General features: G+C 41.6%; 1 protein-coding gene across 2 annotated transcripts; it reads left to right on the forward strand.

Moving 5' to 3' along the window:
• Positions 1 to 5,002: 5,002 nt before the first annotated feature.
• Positions 5,003 to 19,263, forward strand: LOC129586651 (oxidation resistance protein 1-like). Of its 2 annotated transcripts, XM_055479974.1 has the most exons (8): positions 5,003 to 5,325; positions 7,312 to 7,835; positions 10,744 to 11,576; positions 12,380 to 12,691; positions 14,695 to 15,156; positions 16,735 to 17,123; positions 17,610 to 17,683; positions 18,604 to 19,263. In XM_055479974.1, exons 2-8 carry the CDS (start codon positions 7,321 to 7,323, stop codon positions 18,737 to 18,739), a joined length of 2,721 nt encoding a protein of 906 aa, XP_055335949.1. In that variant the 5' UTR covers positions 5,003 to 5,325; positions 7,312 to 7,320; the 3' UTR covers positions 18,740 to 19,263. The 2 variants fall into 2 exon arrangements, with proteins under 2 accessions (XP_055335949.1, XP_055335948.1); XM_055479973.1 differs by lacking the exon at positions 5,003 to 5,325 and having other exon boundaries at positions 6,198 to 7,835.
• Positions 19,264 to 19,877: the final 614 nt, after the last annotated feature.

The raw sequence follows: 19,877 nt of genomic DNA on the forward strand, positions 1-19,877 counted from the left end.
CAACGGAGCTCACCGGTCAGGTTATGAAACATCATCGCGTACTCGTACATTAGCGCGTACAGAATTCACAGGAACTGTGCGCTGATAGGTCCTCTTTGGGAAAATGTTATGTTCATTATGTTTGAGGTTATGTTCATCGGCTAAGTGGGTGGAAAATGCAGATTGCCGAAGGAGGCTTACATTGTGGAAGAGAATCTACTACACGTTAACGGAAAGAAGTGCCAAGCGATGTATATATGTTCTGATCGAAACACACAACCGGACCCAGAAGTCGTTATCAATGGATGGGTTGTCAACATTTCAAATTGTGTCCGGTATCTCGGCGTTGAGATTGATAACCACTTGAAGTGGAGCGACCAGTTCAGAAAGGTACAACGGAAAGGGAATTTTGGCATTGCCATGATTAAGCGAGCACAACAAGGGCTCAGCATGTCACAGCGCAAAGGTCTTTATCACGCCTGCTTTGGTTGCCATATCGCACACCAGTCGCCGGTATGGTCTGCAGCGTCTTCGACTGAGCGCGACAAGCTAGCCGGACTGCAACGTAAAGCTCTGAAAACCATCACCGATTACAAGATGCCGGTTACTCCGGAACTGTTTAGGAAGTTGGGTATTCTTCACATATTCGACCAATGGCGTCAGAGCGATGCGGTGTGGCTTTTCAAGATCTGGAACAAAGATCAATTCCCGCTTCCGGTCTATCTTCTGGATATGGTCCAAGTAAAAGATAACACCATGAGCTATAACCTGCGGAAGCCGGCACGGATCGAGGTTGCACGGGCAAAGAGAGTAATCGGAGAGAAGACTTTGGAAATGCGTATAAGGCGTCTTTTCGATAAAATTCTTGCTGTTAACTCTAAAATTTCAATGCCAGTTCTGTACCTGCCTTTAAATTTCTACTCAAATCTGTGGATCTGTCTTAGTTCTTTACTTGTATTTAAAATTGTTTTTTGTTCGACCAGACTTGAAGTCCCCTTGGGGTTGTCTGCTCTTGTGCCGTAATAATAATAATAATAATAATAATAATAATAATTGTACATGTTAGCAACTGCGATATACTACATCAGCCTACTCAAAAATCCACCCTTAAGAAACTGATTACTTCGGGAGTTTTGCATACACCGGCGTTCCAAATAAAGGGTAGGCTTTCAAATTGATTTTAATTTGGCGCGCATATAATAAATTATTTCTACGGAACAACTATAATGTGCAACTACAAGTTGTACTGTATGTGCGGATCATCCCTTCCACAACTGCTTGAACAATATGCAAGCACACAAATAATTAAAGGGGTAAATATTTGCAACAATCAAAGGAACATGAAACAACTGATATTAAATTCTGGTTGGTATAAAATTTATTTTTACTGTTCTGAAAACGTGGTCCGCATCATCCAGCGTTTTGATGGAATTTGATAAGGTAATAGGTACTTCACCGGCACTACGTACATTCGTATACGCTCTTGTGTTATTACAGCAAAATCTCTACAAGTACAATTCGTATCGTTTGGGTACTATTAATTATATGGTACGCATATGTACCAGCTTGCCTCTTAAGGAAAATGGCCCGGTAAATAGCGTCAAAAATGGGATACATATGCTAAAACTAAGCTAACGATAAATGATTCGTATACATTGTTCTGAAAACATTTTGCGCGCGCAACATCCGGTTGTCGAGATATAGCGTACTAAAATGGGTGAAAAGTTTAAAATGCATTGTTGTGTACCAAAAGTCTGGTTATTACCAGATCTTTTTGAAACTTTGCTGTAAAAGACACATAACCATAAAGTCAAAAGTGAGGCTAGGTATGTACCTAATACTCACGATCATATATAACGGTCCTCATACTCATAATCCTACTCCTAATTCAAAAATCATACTCATATTTGCTCTCATAATCATAATCATACTTTCATCCTACCGGTCATCATACTTTTGTTCAGTTCATAATCATAGCTCATACCTCTGCCATTACGCATACTGCTCACTAGCGTGTCAAAAATATTATTTGTACAGTACTAGCATATTTACTATATTCGATCAAAGCCACGATAGTCTACTCAATCGTCTACTTGTAAAAATTATTTCATCCGAAATTGAAGCAGAAAATCACTTTATCAGAAAATGACTGCACTACAAAATGAATTCAGTAAACTTAAACTGGATAATGAAAGCGAAATGATAAAAAACGGCCAATGTCAAAACGACAGCGGATTTTTCTGCCGGCGGAAATTTTGTGTGGTCAAAATGGCGGCGGAATTTTCAATTTTGTATGGTAAAAACGCTGGCGGAAATTCTCGTAGTCAAAATGCCGGCGGAATTTCCTGAACATGCATTTTTTTACGGAAATCACGAATTGATACGAAACCGGCTAATTGGTAAACTTATTGGTACAATAAACTGACAATGGCTTTTTACCGGTTTCCATTGCTTGTTCTAGCTTGCTGGTTGAAATCTGCGGAATCGGAAGAAAGGCAACATTCAAATGCTGTTGATCAGTAGCGTTGCGATCGCTTTTGGCCGATGGAAGTACTTCCAGCATCATCTCCATTGCGGCTTGCCAGTTCGCAAGCTAGCTCAAGGAATGGAAACCGGTAAAAAGCCATTGTCAGTTTATTGTACCAATAAGTTTACCAATTAGCCGGTTTCGTATCAATTCGTGATTTCCGTAAAAAAATGCATGTTCAGGAAATTCCGCCGGCATTTTGACCACACAAAATTTCCGTCAGCAGAATTCTGCCGTCGTTTTGACATAGACCCGCAAAAACTGAGAATACGGACTGAGTACAAAAACATACCATTGTCCACTTTCGTCCATTTTTTAAACTGGTGTAAGTTGAAACGATACATGATACAAATATCTGAAAACCATGTAACTGGGCTGACTACACAGATTCCAGCTGACTATATGTTAGCGAAAGGTCGCGGTTAGCAACATCAAGCAAGAGAGGAAGCCGTAGAGTTAACACAGACTTTTACTTTATTAATAATTACGGTATTTATCAAGAAATATAATGCATCTACACTGGTATGAGTAGTGGCAAAGGTATGAATTATGGTTATGAACAAAAGTATGATGACCGGTAGGACGAAAGTATGATTATGATCATGAGAGCCGATATGAAGGTGAAATCTGAATTAGGAGTAGGATTATGAGTATGAGGACCGTTACGAGAATTAGGTACATACCTAGCCCAAAAGTGAACCAATATCAGATCAACAGCATTTTTTTCCGATTTTAAATGAATTTCAAAAATTTTAAAATTCATTTTAAAATTATGGGAAAGTGCTATGAACCTGAAATTGGTTCACTTTCGACTTTATTGCCATGTGTCTTTTGCAGCAAAGTTTAAAGAAGATCGCGTTATGAGCAACAATTTTTTTAACACATTCTACAGTCTCTTATCTATAATTACTTTTTATATAGATATAGGAGGAATGTTAGTACATCGTCTGTACTTGTAATTCCACAATAACCTTCCTATTTTTCTTAACTTTTTATTTAACTTCCACAAGCTGTATGCATTACGATACATAAAACCCCATGTTACCATGTGCAAGTTGCAACATACAGTTAAATATTAACTGTTTTGAGTTTTCCTAAATTTAGCACGTTTTTTAATAGTTTAGATCAATTAAAAAATACGTACTAATTGTACATACATAATAAACGTACTGCCGTAAAGCCGAGGATAAACTGGAAATTTCCCGCACCGGTTACATTTTTACATTAAAGCAAACAAAACGCTTTAGTGTGCCCAGCGATTAGCCTTTAAATTGTCGCCGGCTCCCGTTTAACCGATCCAGCAGTGAATGTCAACCATGCGCCCATAATCGTGACAATTTGATGGCTCTTCCCAGCTGGCATCCTCCGTGTGAACAATTGCATATAGCGCGTATACGGCGTACTTAAGTATGCGCGCGCGCTTTTAATCGCCAACCGGTAAATTTGCGCTGATCGATTTTTACACGTACAATAAAGTAATCAGTAATTTAATGGTCTATATAACAGCAAAACGCAATAATAATTCTTATTATTATGTCATTTCTCACACCCGCGGTATATGACCGTAAATTAGTGAAATTACTGCAGTAAATCGCGGGATGCTCCGTTGAATAATTACCAGCATCAGCACTGTCACGCGCCGGAAATTACCTGGCAATTTGTGTAAGTACTGCAATAGGATGCAATAATCATATATGCAATGTACAGATTATCCGGTACTTCTATACTGTACCTGATCCTTAATCTTATTAACCAATAATTATAATGTTGGAGATCAATAAAATACAGTTATTATGTTTCATTAATTCGGTAGCTACAATTTTACTTTATGCATAATTTGAATTTTATAGGCATACATTTTTGCTTCTTAGCAGCAATCTGTAATTAAAGAAATTTTGGCCGCCAGAGAATAATTAACGCGCTCAAACGTAGTTATGAGTCAATAATGACGATTATGTATATCATCAGAATTTCATCCTTGACGCATGCAAATTCACCCGATTTCAGTTATGATTATAATCATTCGTAAAACTGGCGGCCAACGGTTCTATGCTAAAGCAGTCACTCAGGTGCAACACCTACGTAGATCGTACTTCCTCCTAAGTCCTACGGAAAACGTAGAGCTGCAGTAGTGTTTCGCGTACATAGCCTTTGCCCTTTTTACAACAGGACTCGACAAGCGTGAAACCGGTAAGACAACGGCAATATCTAGTACGCAAAAACAGGAAAGTGTCCGCTGCGTCGGGTATTGCAAGGTGATGACGGTTAAGTGGATGATGTTGATTGACAGCGACGGTCGCGACATGGACAATAATGCGGTTATAGCCTGAACGGATCATATTCCCCTTGTCGCAGCACTCCGGCAGCACACGACGGGGTTGGGGATTCTTAAATAGGGATTTTCGTAGCCTCTCCTCTCAAAATCAATATAACCGCGGCATTACCAACAACAGCGCTCGAGACTGCACCAGGCTCGATCACTCGTACACAGGGTCGAAAGGGGACTTTTTGTGTTGTTCGATATTAGGCGCGCGTTTTTCGCCTGGCAGCTGGGCTTCCCTCGGCGCATTGTACAATCAAGCCAGCTGCTTCAGATGGCAATAGTTTTGACATAAGTGTAACACTGGATGCTTAAAGAGTACGAGAGACTGGTTTTTTTCACTGCCATTCTACACGCGTTATCTCCACCATGCGCTTGTCAATCCTGTACGCCAGTCAAACCGGATAAGCCCTGATCGTAAATCCCTGCTGTGCTGTTACGTGTACACGGCAACGCGGAGATTTTTATCATTAACCGACGGAATCTGTAATTTGATCAAGTAAGTTGCATGAGAAGCGGCTGCGCGAGCGTAAATCCAAGTGGCACAGGGAGATTTTTCTTCGGGAATCGTGGTAATATGAGCGCCAGCTCGTTAAATTATGCTGACGGGGGCAGAAACACCTTCCGCATAATGATCTTGAGAGCGAGATGAACAGGGTTGTGATGGGGTGTGTGCGGAATTTCAGAAGGCGGAAAGGTTATATCGACCGGTAAAAGCGCGGTGAATGTACACTTACTATATTTTGTCCGCATTGCACATTATTATTAAATTGAAATCCCTCAGTTTGCGATAAAATCGAATAAAAATTACGTGCTGAAAAATAAATCAATTCGCTAAAAATAAAATGCATAGTTTCTTTCTGAAAAAAATTAGCGACGAAAATTTAGATTTAATTAAGTTTATTTTTCGTGTCTTTTGGTTACTGCATCGTGCATGTTTACATACTCTGTACAAATTTTTTACTGTCGATTCAAGCAAATAAATTTTTTTTTAATATCTGCGCTAAATTTTTTTCATTACAAGATGCGGTGATTTAGTACTAGTAGTTTTATAATCAGCTCGATTCACTTTGCGAGTTATCGGTAAACAATGCGCACATGGTAGATATCCCGTTTCCATCGCGCATTCCAGTTGCGAAACAGGATATGACTATACGCGTTGGCATTCTTCGCGAAAAAAACAAGCCGCGACTGTATCACGTGCTGTTTCTCCATTGATTAATAGGAATCTTTTATCCATGTGAATACGCTTTAATACGCTAAGCAGGTGTCAACAAAAAAACCTGATGAATCTTATACAGCGGGAACCGGTTGCGGGTGTTGCCGTAAGAATGTTGACACCACATTATGTGTGTTTTTTTCTTACTGTGATCGGTGGATGCGCGAGCCGCAACACAGAAATCATAACCGTCGTTAAAACGGCATAAATTAGTACACACCGATATTAGTCGGCTTCCCTGTTCCGGTAGCTGGCAGGCGTCGTGTATTTGTACAGTAAAATAACCCCGCGACACGACATTATTGGTTTTTAATTTCACCGGAAGCACTTTTATACCCTCATTCATTTTTCCCTGCGCCCTGCTTGGCCCCTGATAGAAGGGCAAATAAAAATGCCGGGGATATAATATGGGCATAGAGGAATTCCCAGATTGAATAAGTACCGAGATTATGCTAAGTGATTTTTATTATCACCCAGCCACAGTTTTCCTCCGGAACGCTGCTGTGTGTTGTGTGTGCGGGCCATTTGCCCGAAATCGATAACGGATCAAGGCACGCGCCAAATCCATTGAGCCAGCGCATCTGACCACTTCACTGTATGGCCCTGTTCACCGTTCTGTTCTCCTGTGCCGTTCGGTGGAATTGCATTAAATCTTTTTTGTTAGCATAATCAAATCGAGTGCGACATATATGGCACTTATTTTCTACACACGATTCGGGAATATATTATCTGAAAATCGCGGGACGCAGTCAGGGGATTTCCCGCTGACAACGGGTGTCGAGATGGTCTGCTAAATAAATTAGCGTAATTGATGGATCGAACACGGCCGTAATGGGATGTTTCCCTGTTGACAAATGCACGATTACGACGTTTCAGCTGCTGTTGCTGCTGCTCCTTGCATGCTTCTTGCAGCGGGCAAAAAATCCATATTTCGATATTTGCCCAAACACTGATTTTCCTCCAGTGTGTAGCTCTGGCATCAAGGTTTTAATGCCGACCATTCAGCCGATATAAAGTCACATCGTAAACGTTGGATATCAGTTTTATTGACACATCAGTCTATTCTGGCTTCAGGTGGCTGGTGGCGTGTGTGTGCCTGTGTATTAACGGGAATAAAATATGAATTCCATAACTTGCTGGCTGTGCTGTGTTGCGTGATACTGTGGCGTTGCGTGCCCAACTACCAGGGTGCGCCACTGGCCCCTAGCGTGCTCCCGCGCTTATCCCCGCATTCCCTGATCTTGTCCCGTTTTTTTTTATTAGCAGCATGTGGTGATGAAGATGGCCACGCGGCGCGCTTCCTCCGCGTCCTCCTCGTCGACCAGCACGTCCATGGGGTCGACGGGATCGCCCCAGTCCACCCCGGATAAGGATGAGCAGCATCTGCCCGTCATCAAGAGCAAATCCGCACCGCCCGTGGGTACCATCGAGCACCTGGTGGCCGGCTCGGAGACGCTGGAGAGCATCTCGGCCAAGTTCGATACGACGCCGTCAGAGCTGGTGCGCATCAATAAGCTGGCGCTGCGCATGGTCTTCCCGGGGCAGCGCATCTTCATCCCGGATCGGGAGTTTGTCAAGGAGGAGAAGGAGGGTGGGGTGCATCCTCCTCCGACAACGACCGCGCCCGCGACGACGGCCGCGCGGCGCAGCAGTTCCGCGGAGTTATTCAAGAAGAAGTCCAGCAGCGAGCAGATCCAGTTTCCCGGACATATTGAGCCTGTTATTGTGGCGGATGGAAAAGCTGGCGAGGAGAAAATCCCCCCGATTGACGATATCGCCGAAACACCAGAGTAAGTGTCGTTCGCTTGCTTTCTACTAAGCTGAAACGAGTCCTCTTCTCTTAAGCTATTTTCTCTGAATAATATTTAGTGACGCTAAACGGCTAAAACACTAAAACTCTTGCTTTCGTAAAGCCGTAATTAATTTGTATTTTTTGATTATTAATTTATTACTACAAAATTAACTATTGAATATCAGCTTTGTTGATATTTGTTCGAGACAGGGCGTACATTGGATTTATTTGTTTTTTCGCACGCTTAGGAACTACTTGGTCAGGTGTAAATTGGTGGACTGCAGTAATTGACGAAATATTTCATTGGAATTTTAGGAATTTTATTTATTGCACAGCTGATTGCATAGCGCAAAAAATGCATACAAATAAATTTACAAATTATAGTACAGTACATGTTTATCCCTAGTTGGCATCCTCTTTGCAATTGTTAGATTTGTTAAAAAATTAGTTTTCTTGGCAGATTTTATGGAAGTAGGTAAAACATCTATAGGTATTAATTATGCAATTGAGGAGACTGTTTGTTGTGGATTTTTATATTTTGAAATCGGTTCGATTATTTTACTGATTAGAGCGCAACAACGAAAGATTATACGCAAGTTTTCTGCATCATTTTATCAGTGCTGTGTTTAAGAAATTGTGCATACGCCATTTATAAGGGTTCCGGTGTAGGGTTCAGGTAATCGGTCATTATCGGGCACCGCGAGGGAAATTTCGAAAACGGTGATTATCATCTTACAAGCTGAGATTTCTGCAATGCCGCTGTAATTGTAGGTTTGCAATTCGAACATCCGGCGAGATTATGGTGTAAATAATTATCCCCCGCTAGCCAAAAAGTCCCAGCGCAAATTATTGCGTCATTGTGCGATGAACAGGTTTCTGTCATGGTAATTTTCGTCGAATACTGTATACCGCACGGCGCACCCGGCACATTCGAAGATTTCTTGTCGCGATTTCTTTTCATGCAGGCACGAGTTGTTAACTGGCTGTCAAGTGGGAAAATGCAACCGCTACAGTTATCTGTTTTTGTTTCGCTGCGACATTGTTGCGCTCGGTGTATTGAGTTGTGGCGAACACACAGAACCGTCTTGGCATGAGAAATCCATCAGCAAAAAAACACGGCCCGCTATTCGGTTTGTGTTTGGTTTACAAGTGGTTTTGTCTTGTAAGGGTCCCTCTTTTACTAAAGTGCTAAACTGTTTTTCGAGATGACATGTCTCAAATGACCAACTGGCATGCGCCGCAAATGTTTATCTTGTCGATAGGCATGCCGGGGAAATTTTTGTTACCTTTTTGTATCGTTTTTCCACTGACGAATTTTGCCTCAGAAAAAAAAGATTATTAACGTCCGGGTTTAGTGTTCGCTGATAATCAATTTGTTTAAATATTTTTAAAAAGATTATTCGTGCTTTTTTTAAATGTCAGCAAATCGGTAGGTAATTTGAGAAATTAAGAAGCGCGAATGGAAATCATATATTTTTAAAATATATTTTTAAAAATGAAAGTTGCATTTTGGAGAGTGTTATGCGTTGCTGTTATGCGTAGAAAATAGAAATCCAACTTTTGCAGTTAACTGTACAGAAAAATGTAGTGTAGCGGTTTTATAGAGTTCTCTTTATGCTAGAAAAAACCCTATTTTGACCTGCGTGAATAAGTGTTTTGGTGATACAGGGTAATATACCTGAGCAGTTGAAATTTTCTTTTACTCTTGCAAATTTTGAGCCTGCACTGTGTTTTGTCTAGAACGTAGAAAGAAAACTATCTGGTTTCTGTCAATATTTTTTGCGCATGCAAAAAACCTTCTTTCAAATGCATAGTGACATTTGTGCGCCCGTAGATGCATGGTGAATAGTGGCCGGGAGAAGGGAAAATCCTGTTTTAATGCAATTAAATGTGATCATTTGCTGGGCATTGTACGAGTGGATCATTGTGGCGGTGTCTCGGGGGAGACGCGGGTCCGGGCCGTGTGGATAGTATCGCGGGGCGGATGTGTAGTCCTGCATGAAATGCCTCTAACCGGCCTAACATCGTCAGCTGCAGCTCCTTGGCAGTCGGCCCAGTGCGCTTGTAAAGCAGCCCCGTTTACTGACAAAAGCGCAGTATATCTATATATGCAGCATTGTATGCCCAACTGATTACGTATGCGCCGCTTACCACGGCTAAGACGATAACGGGATAACGCATGTTCCCGGAAGTGGCAGTCATTTGTAGCCAGTCTATGTACAGCGCTCCCAGTCCCTTCCTCTTCAGGCGCAGAAAGCGCTGCTGGACTGCATCGTTAACTGGTTTACTTGTTAAGCCAACGTGATGATCGTTTCTTCGGGATTTTCTCATAAATGAAACACCGGGAAGAGGCATTTTACCAGAAGCGCCCAAATTGCGTATCTATAATAATAGTAGTACTATAAAAGATATTTTTTTAAATGGACTGTTTGATTTACTGTAATTGGGCTGGTTTAAAACACATTCATGCCCGATAATGGTTTGTTTTCCGGTCTTACCTGTTAAACGTGTTGTAAAATTCGTGCGTATTCGGTATTTTATTTTTTTTATTAATTAATATCATTGAAACCGTAAGGCAGTGGCGACCGGATTTTGTTAATTCGGGTGTCGAGTGGTAGTGCAAACGTAGTGTCTGGGCAGTGCAACTGGAAAGCAGCGAATTAAGCTTGACAACCTGCACGTATTCTGAGCAAAAAAAATACTTACATTTTCAGTTGCTTATCACTAGTTATCAGTATTAATTATTACGGTGAGCAATAATACACTGCTTTCGTACACAGCGTAGATTTTTCCTTTTCTTCAAAATGCTCGTGCTGTGAAATCGGAGAAGTGAGGATGCTGTTTTACTGAAGTTGATAGATTTATACTGGAGTACGGTCTTTGTAAGGTGTATTGTTTCTCCACAGGCCCGAAGGCGGCAAATTGGATGAAGAATGTTATGCGCGCTTCCTGAAGATCAACGCCTCATTGATCGTGGAAGATGTGCAGATCACCGACGCGGGCAACGTTTCCGGTGTCCTGCTCGTTACCCCCAACGCCATCATGTTCGATCCCAACGTGTCGGATCCGTTGGTGGTGAAGAACGGCACGGAGAAGTACGGGATCATCATCCCCATGGAGAACATCCTCTCCGCCGCCATCTACTCCGAAATCATTCCCAAGAAGGTCCGCAAGGATTCCCGGGCGGGATCCATCTCCTACCAGGCGCTGCAGGGCGTCCTGTCCCTGCCGACGCACCTGGAGAATGCCGAAACCATGCCCGACACTCCGGAGGAAGATGAGAAGACTATCGACAAAGCGGATGTTGTGAAAAATGGGGAACATGAGAAAACGGACGCTGAGGAGAAAAAGGAGAGTGAAAAAACGGATGGTGTAAAATCCCCCGAAGAACCGGCGAAAAATGGTGCTATTCAGGCGGAAAGGAAAAAGAGCGGTGAACTGAGGCCGGAGGAGCAGAAAAATGGAGATAGTGGTGAAGGGGAGAAACGCGAGGAGATGAGCAATATTAAAGAGGAGTTGCCGACCATTAGCCATGAGAATCCCGAAGGGGAGCTGTTGAAGGATGGAAAGGCGGACGGGGAGGAAGAGCGACGAGAGGCCCGCCGATTGCAGGTTGCTCACACCGTCAGTGCCCCGGAAAAGGAGACCGGGATGGCCCGGGTACGGAAGTTGTCGCCGTTCCGCAGTCGCAAGCCCTCCAGTGAGCGGTCGTCGGTGTCGGGTGGCGAGGAGGAGCAAAGTAAGTGCGTGTAAGGATGTTGTCGTATTAATCTCGGGATGTGATTGTTTTTTTCTCCATTTTTTGTAACTTGGTGAATGTTTGGCGGGTCAATAGGTGTATTGGTAATTAGGATTATCGTAGTACAATGGTTTCGTTTAATAAGAAATACCTTCCTAACAGATACGTGTTTCGTTCTGCATATAAATGAGCGCTACACATTCTTCGATTGTTTAATTTTTTCTAATATTTGCATTAATTTGCTGGTATTAATACTTGGGTATTCTTAAAGGGAAGTTGTAACTATTCATATTTTGACGGCTGTTGCTTAACGTATGAGGTGATTATACTTTGATGTCGTTATGAGTTTACTATTCTGCATATTTTTTTGTATTTTCCGTGAACGAAATATGACAGATTCGTAATCTGATAAACATTCTTAAGTAGTTTCAGCGAGAAAATCGTAGTACAGTACGAAGAACAGCGTAGTGAACTCTACATTATGGAGATTGATCCTGGCTGAAATTTACACTCGTATTAATTTTACTAGTACTGTACTGTATTCTTTGAAATTGTTGGCGTCCTTAAAATGATCCATACTTTTCTGATTTAAAATTACTTTGCGCTTTGTATGAAGTTGGATGGTTATCGACAATTTGTATGTCTGAAGAAATAATGCTCTGTAATAATAAAATAATAAAAATGCAGAAAATATTCGTTTCGCATTGATTTCCTGCTTGGTAAGGTCGAAGACAACTATTGCATGTGTTGATATAATTGTGGTATATGCATGCATGTACAGTGTGAGCAATGTTCGTACACAGGCAGCGATGGGACACGCACAAAGAAAGGCGCACTGGCGCCGCTGCGGAAATTATCGCGGACGCTGATGATGGGCGGGAAGCGGCCGTCGGATTCGGATGCGGAGAGCACATTGAGTACACCCGGCCCGAACAGCAGCGGCCCGATGGACAACATCTTCCAGCGTACCGGCTCGCTGCGCGGCACCATCTCGCCCAAGATCAAATCCTTCGTCGACTACTCCAGCGGCCTGTTCAATCCCGGTGATAATGCTGATGATACGGTCAAGGAGACGCCGTCCATCAATCCGGAGGAGGCCGCGTCACCGCTTCCAGGTGGGTGCAGTGAAGTGGCTGAGTAATTAGTGTGTGCCAGGTTGTTCATGAGTGTTGCATTGGGATAAGTAGTGCTGTGTAGCTGCCGGCGCTTTTTAAAGCACTCCGGCTGATTCATGCCGATCCATTGCGCTGTCTTTGCAGATTTATTTTCTGAGGTAGAAAAGTGTAGAGTGCATTATATTTTGATATTAACTGTTTCAAATCTGTCTGTTTTGATATTAACTGTTTATTTTTTTTAAAGTTTAGTGTCCTTATTAAATATTGTATTTCATCATTGATAATATCATATATATCATCATCATCATGTATATATATTATTTAAATCTCTTACTATATTTTTAGTGCCCTTGTTAAATATTGCATTCTATCATTGGTGTAATTTGTTCAGAGAACACTACCTACTGAGTGAAAATTGACATTAAAATGTCGGGTTACAAAAATTCAAATTTGCAAAATTAATATAATGTCTCCAGGCTGATGAAAGCAAATTGTGCAGCCATCTGGCCGATAGTCGTAGTGTTGTGGGACTTGTGGCATATCCATTTGATCTGAAAACAGTTAATCTGAGACGTAAGCGTACCTATCTTAGCAGCTTTATTTGTAAATTTATGAGTGCGGATAAAACTGCGTTTTTAGGGCCCCACAAATTATGCTTTTTCACTTCGTTTACGAGTAGCAATTTTATTATTCGGCAATAATATCCGACTCACGAGATAGCAGACTGAAGAAATCTAGAAGAGTTGCCAGTTTAATCGGAAACTGCTGAATGCACTAAAATTTCTTGATTAGATTGATACATCTGCGGTATTTTCCGGTGTTACTAAAGCACTCCGCTTCACGCTACAATTGTTGTACCATGTTTTATTCAAGAAAATTAGTATGAAAATAAAATGCGTAGCGGCGTCGCTGTTAGGATTTGCCTATGTGGGTGTACTTAATAAAAATGTGGTCGGAAATGAAAACCTGCCTTGTAGGCCGGCGCGGATCGCGTGATGTGTGGTGGGAAGGTCGGGGGTGTAAAATGTTGGTTCTCGTGCGGAGAGTAAGGGAATAATTGTGTGCCTAATAGCCACCTGGAGGCAGACGTGATTGCGTGATGGAATGGGGTTAATTCTGGTGATGGGAGCCGTGTCGTTGGGGCCGCGGCATCATCCATGCCGGCCCCGCTCGTAATGGATGTCGTTGTCATGCTTAATGCTCTCCCTGTGGTTTGTTGGCGTTTTTTATTCCCCATTTCCAGGCTGTGCATTTAGGGAGATGAGAGAGAGAGAGCGGTAGCCTGAAATGTGGTTAGAACATGTCATTACACGATCCCGGTTTAATGCGCATGTTAACGTCTAGTTCTCCACTGCTGTCTTCCGCGTACGATACAATTGGAGTGAATCCTGGGAAACCTTCCTGTTGTTGGAATTGTTAGCGGCAGTGTGCGCTTACCTTCTGTTTAAACGGTTGGCAGTTAACGAGAAACAGAGAAATCGAGAGAACGCTCGTTGAATGATTGTGGTTGTACATTTTTGTGTTGAGCTGAAATAACAATGATAATGATAATAACATACTATATGAGATCTGTAAACGGGAACACGACGTGTGTTTTAATTTAACGATCAGACAATTTATTTACGCTAATTCCTTAACGACTGACGATCGTACCTCGTAAGCGATGCCATACTGTAAATTGTATATTGTACAGAGTTGCTCCTTTGGCGTGAATTGTTATAAGATCTGGAGATGAACGTAGAAGACTGGCTGGCTAGTAGGTTAATGCAGTCGTATAGCTTCTGTGACAAAAGTCGGTAAATTTTGAATCTCAGTAAATTTTGAATTTTGAATCTCTGTATTTAAATGTGAAATTATAAGTTTTTTTACTCAAATATACTAACGTATGCTGATTAAAGTGTACTGACTTTTACTAACGCACATGGGTTTGTATGTTGCACGTGATTAAAGAAGTTTGCCAAATGGAAGATTCGCTTAGGATAATTTTTGTTGAAATGTCGCAGGCGAGTCTTTCACCACGTGGCAACTGCGGCGCGGCCTGTCCCGCGAGGACCTCCTGCAGCATGCCTCCGTCCGCCGGCAGAAATTCGGCTATCGCTCCCTGATCACGATGGACGACCGGCCGGAGCTGTTTCGCACCGTTGAAGATATGCTGCCGCATCTGCATGTGCAGCAGACGGCCGCCACCGGGAAACCGCTGTACCTGTGCGTCCGGGTGGGCGCCCCTGTCAACAAGAGCCCCAAGGCCATCCACGGCCCGGTGGAGGCCTACGGGAAGAAGAAGCTCAAACCGGAATACTGGTTCGCCATTGAGCGCGACAAGGCCGAGAAGTTTTACGGATTTCTCGTGCACTGGAAGCCGGAGGCGTACGGCACGGAGATGATGGACCCGGCGGAACTCGGGTTTATGTTGTTCGATGAGCCGGATGAGGAGATGCACGAGCATTTCGCCAAGGATTTACGAGGTGAGAATTATAGTTGAGAATATCGTTTTGTTAAATAGACCACGTTTTCTCCGTAAATACCTTTCTGATCATTATTCTACAGTAAGATATAACGCTGACCTTTCAATGGCTTTAATTTAGATCTAGCATATTTTTGGTACATTTTGAAATGCATTTTTTTCTTGATGAAGAACGGTATGAAGAATGTAGTGTATGAACAGAAAAAATAAATCTCTACGGATAAATGTCGTTCAGTGAGAATCCCTGAAATGTAAAGTTATATTTTTCCGAACTATCTAAACAGATTGTTTCTCGTCGAGTACTTGTTTTGCGGGGAAGTGCTGATGTTTTTGAAAGCGCCTTTTTTATTTGTACTTGATTCGCTTTGTTTATTTTTTCTGATGCGTTATTACTGGAACCTGCATATTGCTTGTATGTAGTATCAGCGTAGTTTTTAGATTGTTTCTTTTTCTTGTCGAAATTTTTTCCGGTGTTGTGACTGCTTATTCCGTCAGGTTTTCGTCTTTTGCAAACTTAATGGAGTTTGCAGCGCACTTGTGTTTGGTTGCAAATTTTATGGATGCTTTTGTAAAAAATTAATGCATTAATAAGTAAACATAATGTTTTGTCAGTCTAAAAGTAGAGCGACTTTCAGGAATGCTGAATACCGTGTGTACACGAGTCTGCTGAAAAGGCGCCTTTTCTGTCGTGTCAGTTCGGTACACTGCAGTCTGCACCGTCATCCTGATGTGTTCGAACTTTTGAAGTATCGATTTTCGGTAGCTTTTATCAATTTCATGGTAGATGGTTATTAAAAGCGATAATAATTGCTAACCGAAGTTAAGGCGCTTTTGAAATGCTGAGGGGAAATTTCGGGTTTAGTTCGCATCAGTTCGCGTTGAATATTGCATAGACTAAACGCCGTGCTATTTTAAGTTTTTACTGTTTAATTTTTAGTGAACGTGAGGTTATAGTTATTTCACGATGGGTTTTCACTTTCGAGTGGAATATTATGGCGCCTATTCAGGCAGTGAATTATGGAGAATCGGTTTCCTGGGTAAATTGATTAATATGCTTTAAAAAAATGTTTTCGGTAAAACTGGCAAATCGTTTAGAAATCATTGATTTATTATTCTTTACTGCTGTGTAAAGTAGAATCGAAAATTAACTAAGAGCGATCCAGTATGCGAATATTTGGGAATTGTTACATCGACAGACTCCTGTTCAACCAAATATTAACTAACACAATTTTCAGTAGCACTATTAAATTACGTATCTAATTCAGGTACGACAGACTTGAACGTATCTAATTGAAGTGATAATATTGGAGTGTTAAACGTAGTGCCTGGGCAGCAAACAAGTAATTGAGCGCGAGAATTATGGAATTCGGTTGCTGCAACGTCCAGTGTAGTGTGCTTTGTGAAATCGGAGATGGTTTACGTTTTTTTTAAGAAATAACCAAGCATAATGCTTTTCCGTACTGTTTCTGTTTGTTTTTTAAGTGCTGATATTTGTGGTTGTTCTCGTACAAGCCCTTTGTTAAATAATTTGTTTCTTTCCGGTTTTGTTGGATAATATTCTGTTCTTTCCTGAATACAGGTATGGCCAAAGAATGGGAAGTGATCGCCTTCGATGAGGCCCGTCGGCGCGCCTTCTTCCTGGACCGCGAAGAGAGCATCCCGCTGCCGGAGATGCGCGGCGGGAAGAGCGACATCCTGACGGACAGCATGTGCCAGTCGCTGGTGCCGCATCTGCCGGCCCGCGCCCAGGGCTATCCCTGGCATCTGGTCTACAGCACCAGCGCCCACGGCTTCAGTCTCAAGTCGCTGTACCGGCGGATGCAGGATATCGATGCGCCCTCGCTGTTCCTGATTCAGGACATCCACGAACACGTCTTCGGTGCCATCATCTCCTGCGGACTGAAAGTGGCCGAACATTTCTATGGGACCGGCGAGAGTTTGCTCTTCACATTTGTGCCCGAGTTCAAGGTAGGCTGTGGCGAATATGAACCGTTAACGATAAATATCGGACAATATTACCATCCTATCGTTTCTCCCACGGTGTAATTCTGTAAGAAATTATCTGAAATGTCTGTGCATTTTGCGATTAAAATGTACTTTTTGAATTAAAGTTGGTACATCTGAATAATAATTTATTTTTTATTTATAGCGGGTCCTTTGTTTTTCGCAGCCTTTTTAGGTTTTGAAGTTTTTTGCTTAAATAAGTTACGGTCCAGTTTCCGTTACTTTGTAAGTGATGATTGCTGTTACATTTTGCTTTTGTTTCTGAAAAAATTATTTTGCTTCTCTTTGATTTAGGTCAAGTTTGCATTGGTCAATTGATTTCGCGAACTTGACTCCAGCAACCCATGCACTACACTACGCTTGTTGTGTGATATGAGAGAACGAATTTACCTTCATGTGTTGATCCCCGTTTGGTTGGAAATGGTATTGCTAAAAATTGTTTGTCTGCAGGTGTACAACTGGAATGGTGACAATCAGTACATTGTCCGTGGACAACCGGAAAGTATTGCCATTGGATCAGGAAGGTACGTGAACGATAGACGTAATTCGCCCTTACATTTACCTAGCTGGTAAGTTACCCAAACTTACGTGGAGGAAGACATCTTATTTTTCGGCTGGTTGCGCAGTATCCAAAAATAAATGGAACCTTGGCACCAGTAAAAATTTACTGAAATTTTGTGTGATCGTGAAATTCATCGCAAAATGTATGGATTATGCAGTACTGGGATTTACTGTACAAACCAACTGGAAATTTGATAAGCGTTTATGGTGCTGCTAGTCGTTTGGTGGAGAATATCGGATTAGGTGGCGAATGATTTTCTTATCCATCAAGCATAAATGTGTTTCGCCATTAACCGGGTCCATAAAAGTTTTTAAATGCGATTCGCTGGAAAAGGGCACTGATTGTCAGTTTTAACATTTCACTAGTGGACTTGATAAATTTTCACTGGATAATACATCTGTTTTTTTTTTTGCGTTTTCAAGTGTCTGCAGAATTTATTGGCTTTTACATGAACACCAAACAATCCCCACAGCAAAAGTTATTTTATTTTAAAATTTTTATTTTTTTGTTTTATTGAGATTGAACTGTAGATAACTTTTCCCAATGGGCCGTAGTCTTTTTCGAGTTTTGGGCAGAGCAACTACTCTACAACACCCATGCAAAGGCAGTTAGTTAGCACCTGTTTATCTGAAACAGTTAAAAGATCAAAATATACCGTTGTATACGTATAATGTTTTATTGTACTTATCGTTAGCTACTCACTCGTAGCGTTCATCCTGTGACCATTTTTGTCTTCAAATTTCGAACCAGTCAAATAATTATTGTTTATAACAGAATAAGAAATTCACGCACCTTCGAGAACATGAGATTCTGTAGCCGGATTTACCAATACAATAATACAGTTAATCAAATCCACTGTTTGATTACTGTTTGTCATTGCAGTGGGACCTTCGGTCTGTGGTTGGACAGTGATTTCTTCCACGGTCGCACCCAGGAGTGCACCACCTTCGACAACGAGCCCCTGTGTCCCTGCGGGGATTTCCAGGTGAAGATGGTGGAGGCGTGGAGTTTCTACTGAGGAACTGGAGGAAACCGCCTGCAGCACACTGTATAATATTATACACACACCCTGCGCCTCTCTTGTCCTGACCGTCTTTTGGATTGCTTTGTGATCAATGAATGAAGTGTTATAATTATTCTGCGTTGACCGGAATTGCGCCCGCCGATTCCCTTTGGCCTCCCTGCTCACAATGCGCGGATTCTTCGATATTATTATTCGATAATTATTATTCCGATAGTGGTGCCCGAATTGTGCGCGTGACCTTGCGATATATGTTGGCGTTCCTGTTGCGGCTGGTGTTCAGAGAGTTTTATTTCACAGAATTTTTTCTCTTCTTGCGAAGTATGGTGTTTGGTTGGATGGTGTATACTAGCAGTGGCTGGGATTTATGTGTGTGATTTATTCTTGTTTTCTTGCTTCTCCCCCCGCAGTTGTCGGGGGCATCAGCTGTGAATAGGGTGCGGTTTAGTCGTGGCGGCATGCCCGTTCATTCATCCTGTTAATAGTGGTGATTATGGATTGATTAAAAACTGACGATAGAACATCGTTCGAGATTAAGAAAATGGTAAAATCAGCGCAGTTGTAGTGTAGTGACTACAGAACTAACCGATAGACGTCCAATCTGCGAGCTTAAAATTTGCGCAATAACTTCATATTTGTGACATTTAACATACGAAATTTTTTTTTGCAGTCGCAGCTCATATTATTAAAGGCTTTATGATGCAAAGTTGCAGCTAGTGATGCTAAAGGCAGGGTCGAAATCTACAATTTCAAATCAATGTTTCGCCTTCCAGGTTTTTAAATCAAATCATTTCAAAATCCTTTAAAGACCAGCATAGGCATAGAGCATTTTAAGCGGTTTGAAATGACAAACTGAATTTTTAGAATCATTGTTGAAGTAGTTTTTGATGGAAAAATTAATCAGGTTAAATACAGTTTTTTTAAAATATAATCGAGGCTACGAGTACTGAAAATAACGTAATATTATCAGTAAAGTAACCTTTAATATTGCATTCAACTTTTTATTTATAAAACAAAATTGAGGTTACGTTTTGGTACATAATTTTTTTAATTTGGGATTTTATTTATGTTTAAGTCAATTTAATTTATGTTTAAGTCAATTTAATTTCCAGACACCTTGCAAATGGGTGAAATG

The sequence above is a fragment of the Paramacrobiotus metropolitanus genome, unplaced genomic scaffold (assembly GCF_019649055.1).
Source record: "Paramacrobiotus metropolitanus isolate TYO unplaced genomic scaffold, Prichtersi_v1.0 Parri_scaffold0000021, whole genome shotgun sequence".
Lineage (NCBI taxonomy): Eukaryota > Metazoa > Tardigrada > Eutardigrada > Parachela > Macrobiotidae > Paramacrobiotus > Paramacrobiotus metropolitanus.

Coding starts and splice junctions, on each gene's coding strand:
- LOC129586651 (XM_055479974.1), top strand. CDS start 7,321: ATGAAGATGGCCACGCGGCGCGCTTCCTCCGCGTCCTCCTCGTCGACC. Junction 12,692..14,694: donor GGCCGCGTCACCGCTTCCAG/GTGGGTGCAGTG, acceptor GAAATGTCGCAG/GCGAGTCTTTCACCACGTGG. Junction 17,684..18,603: donor ATTGCCATTGGATCAGGAAG/GTACGTGAACGA, acceptor TTGTCATTGCAG/TGGGACCTTCGGTCTGTGGT.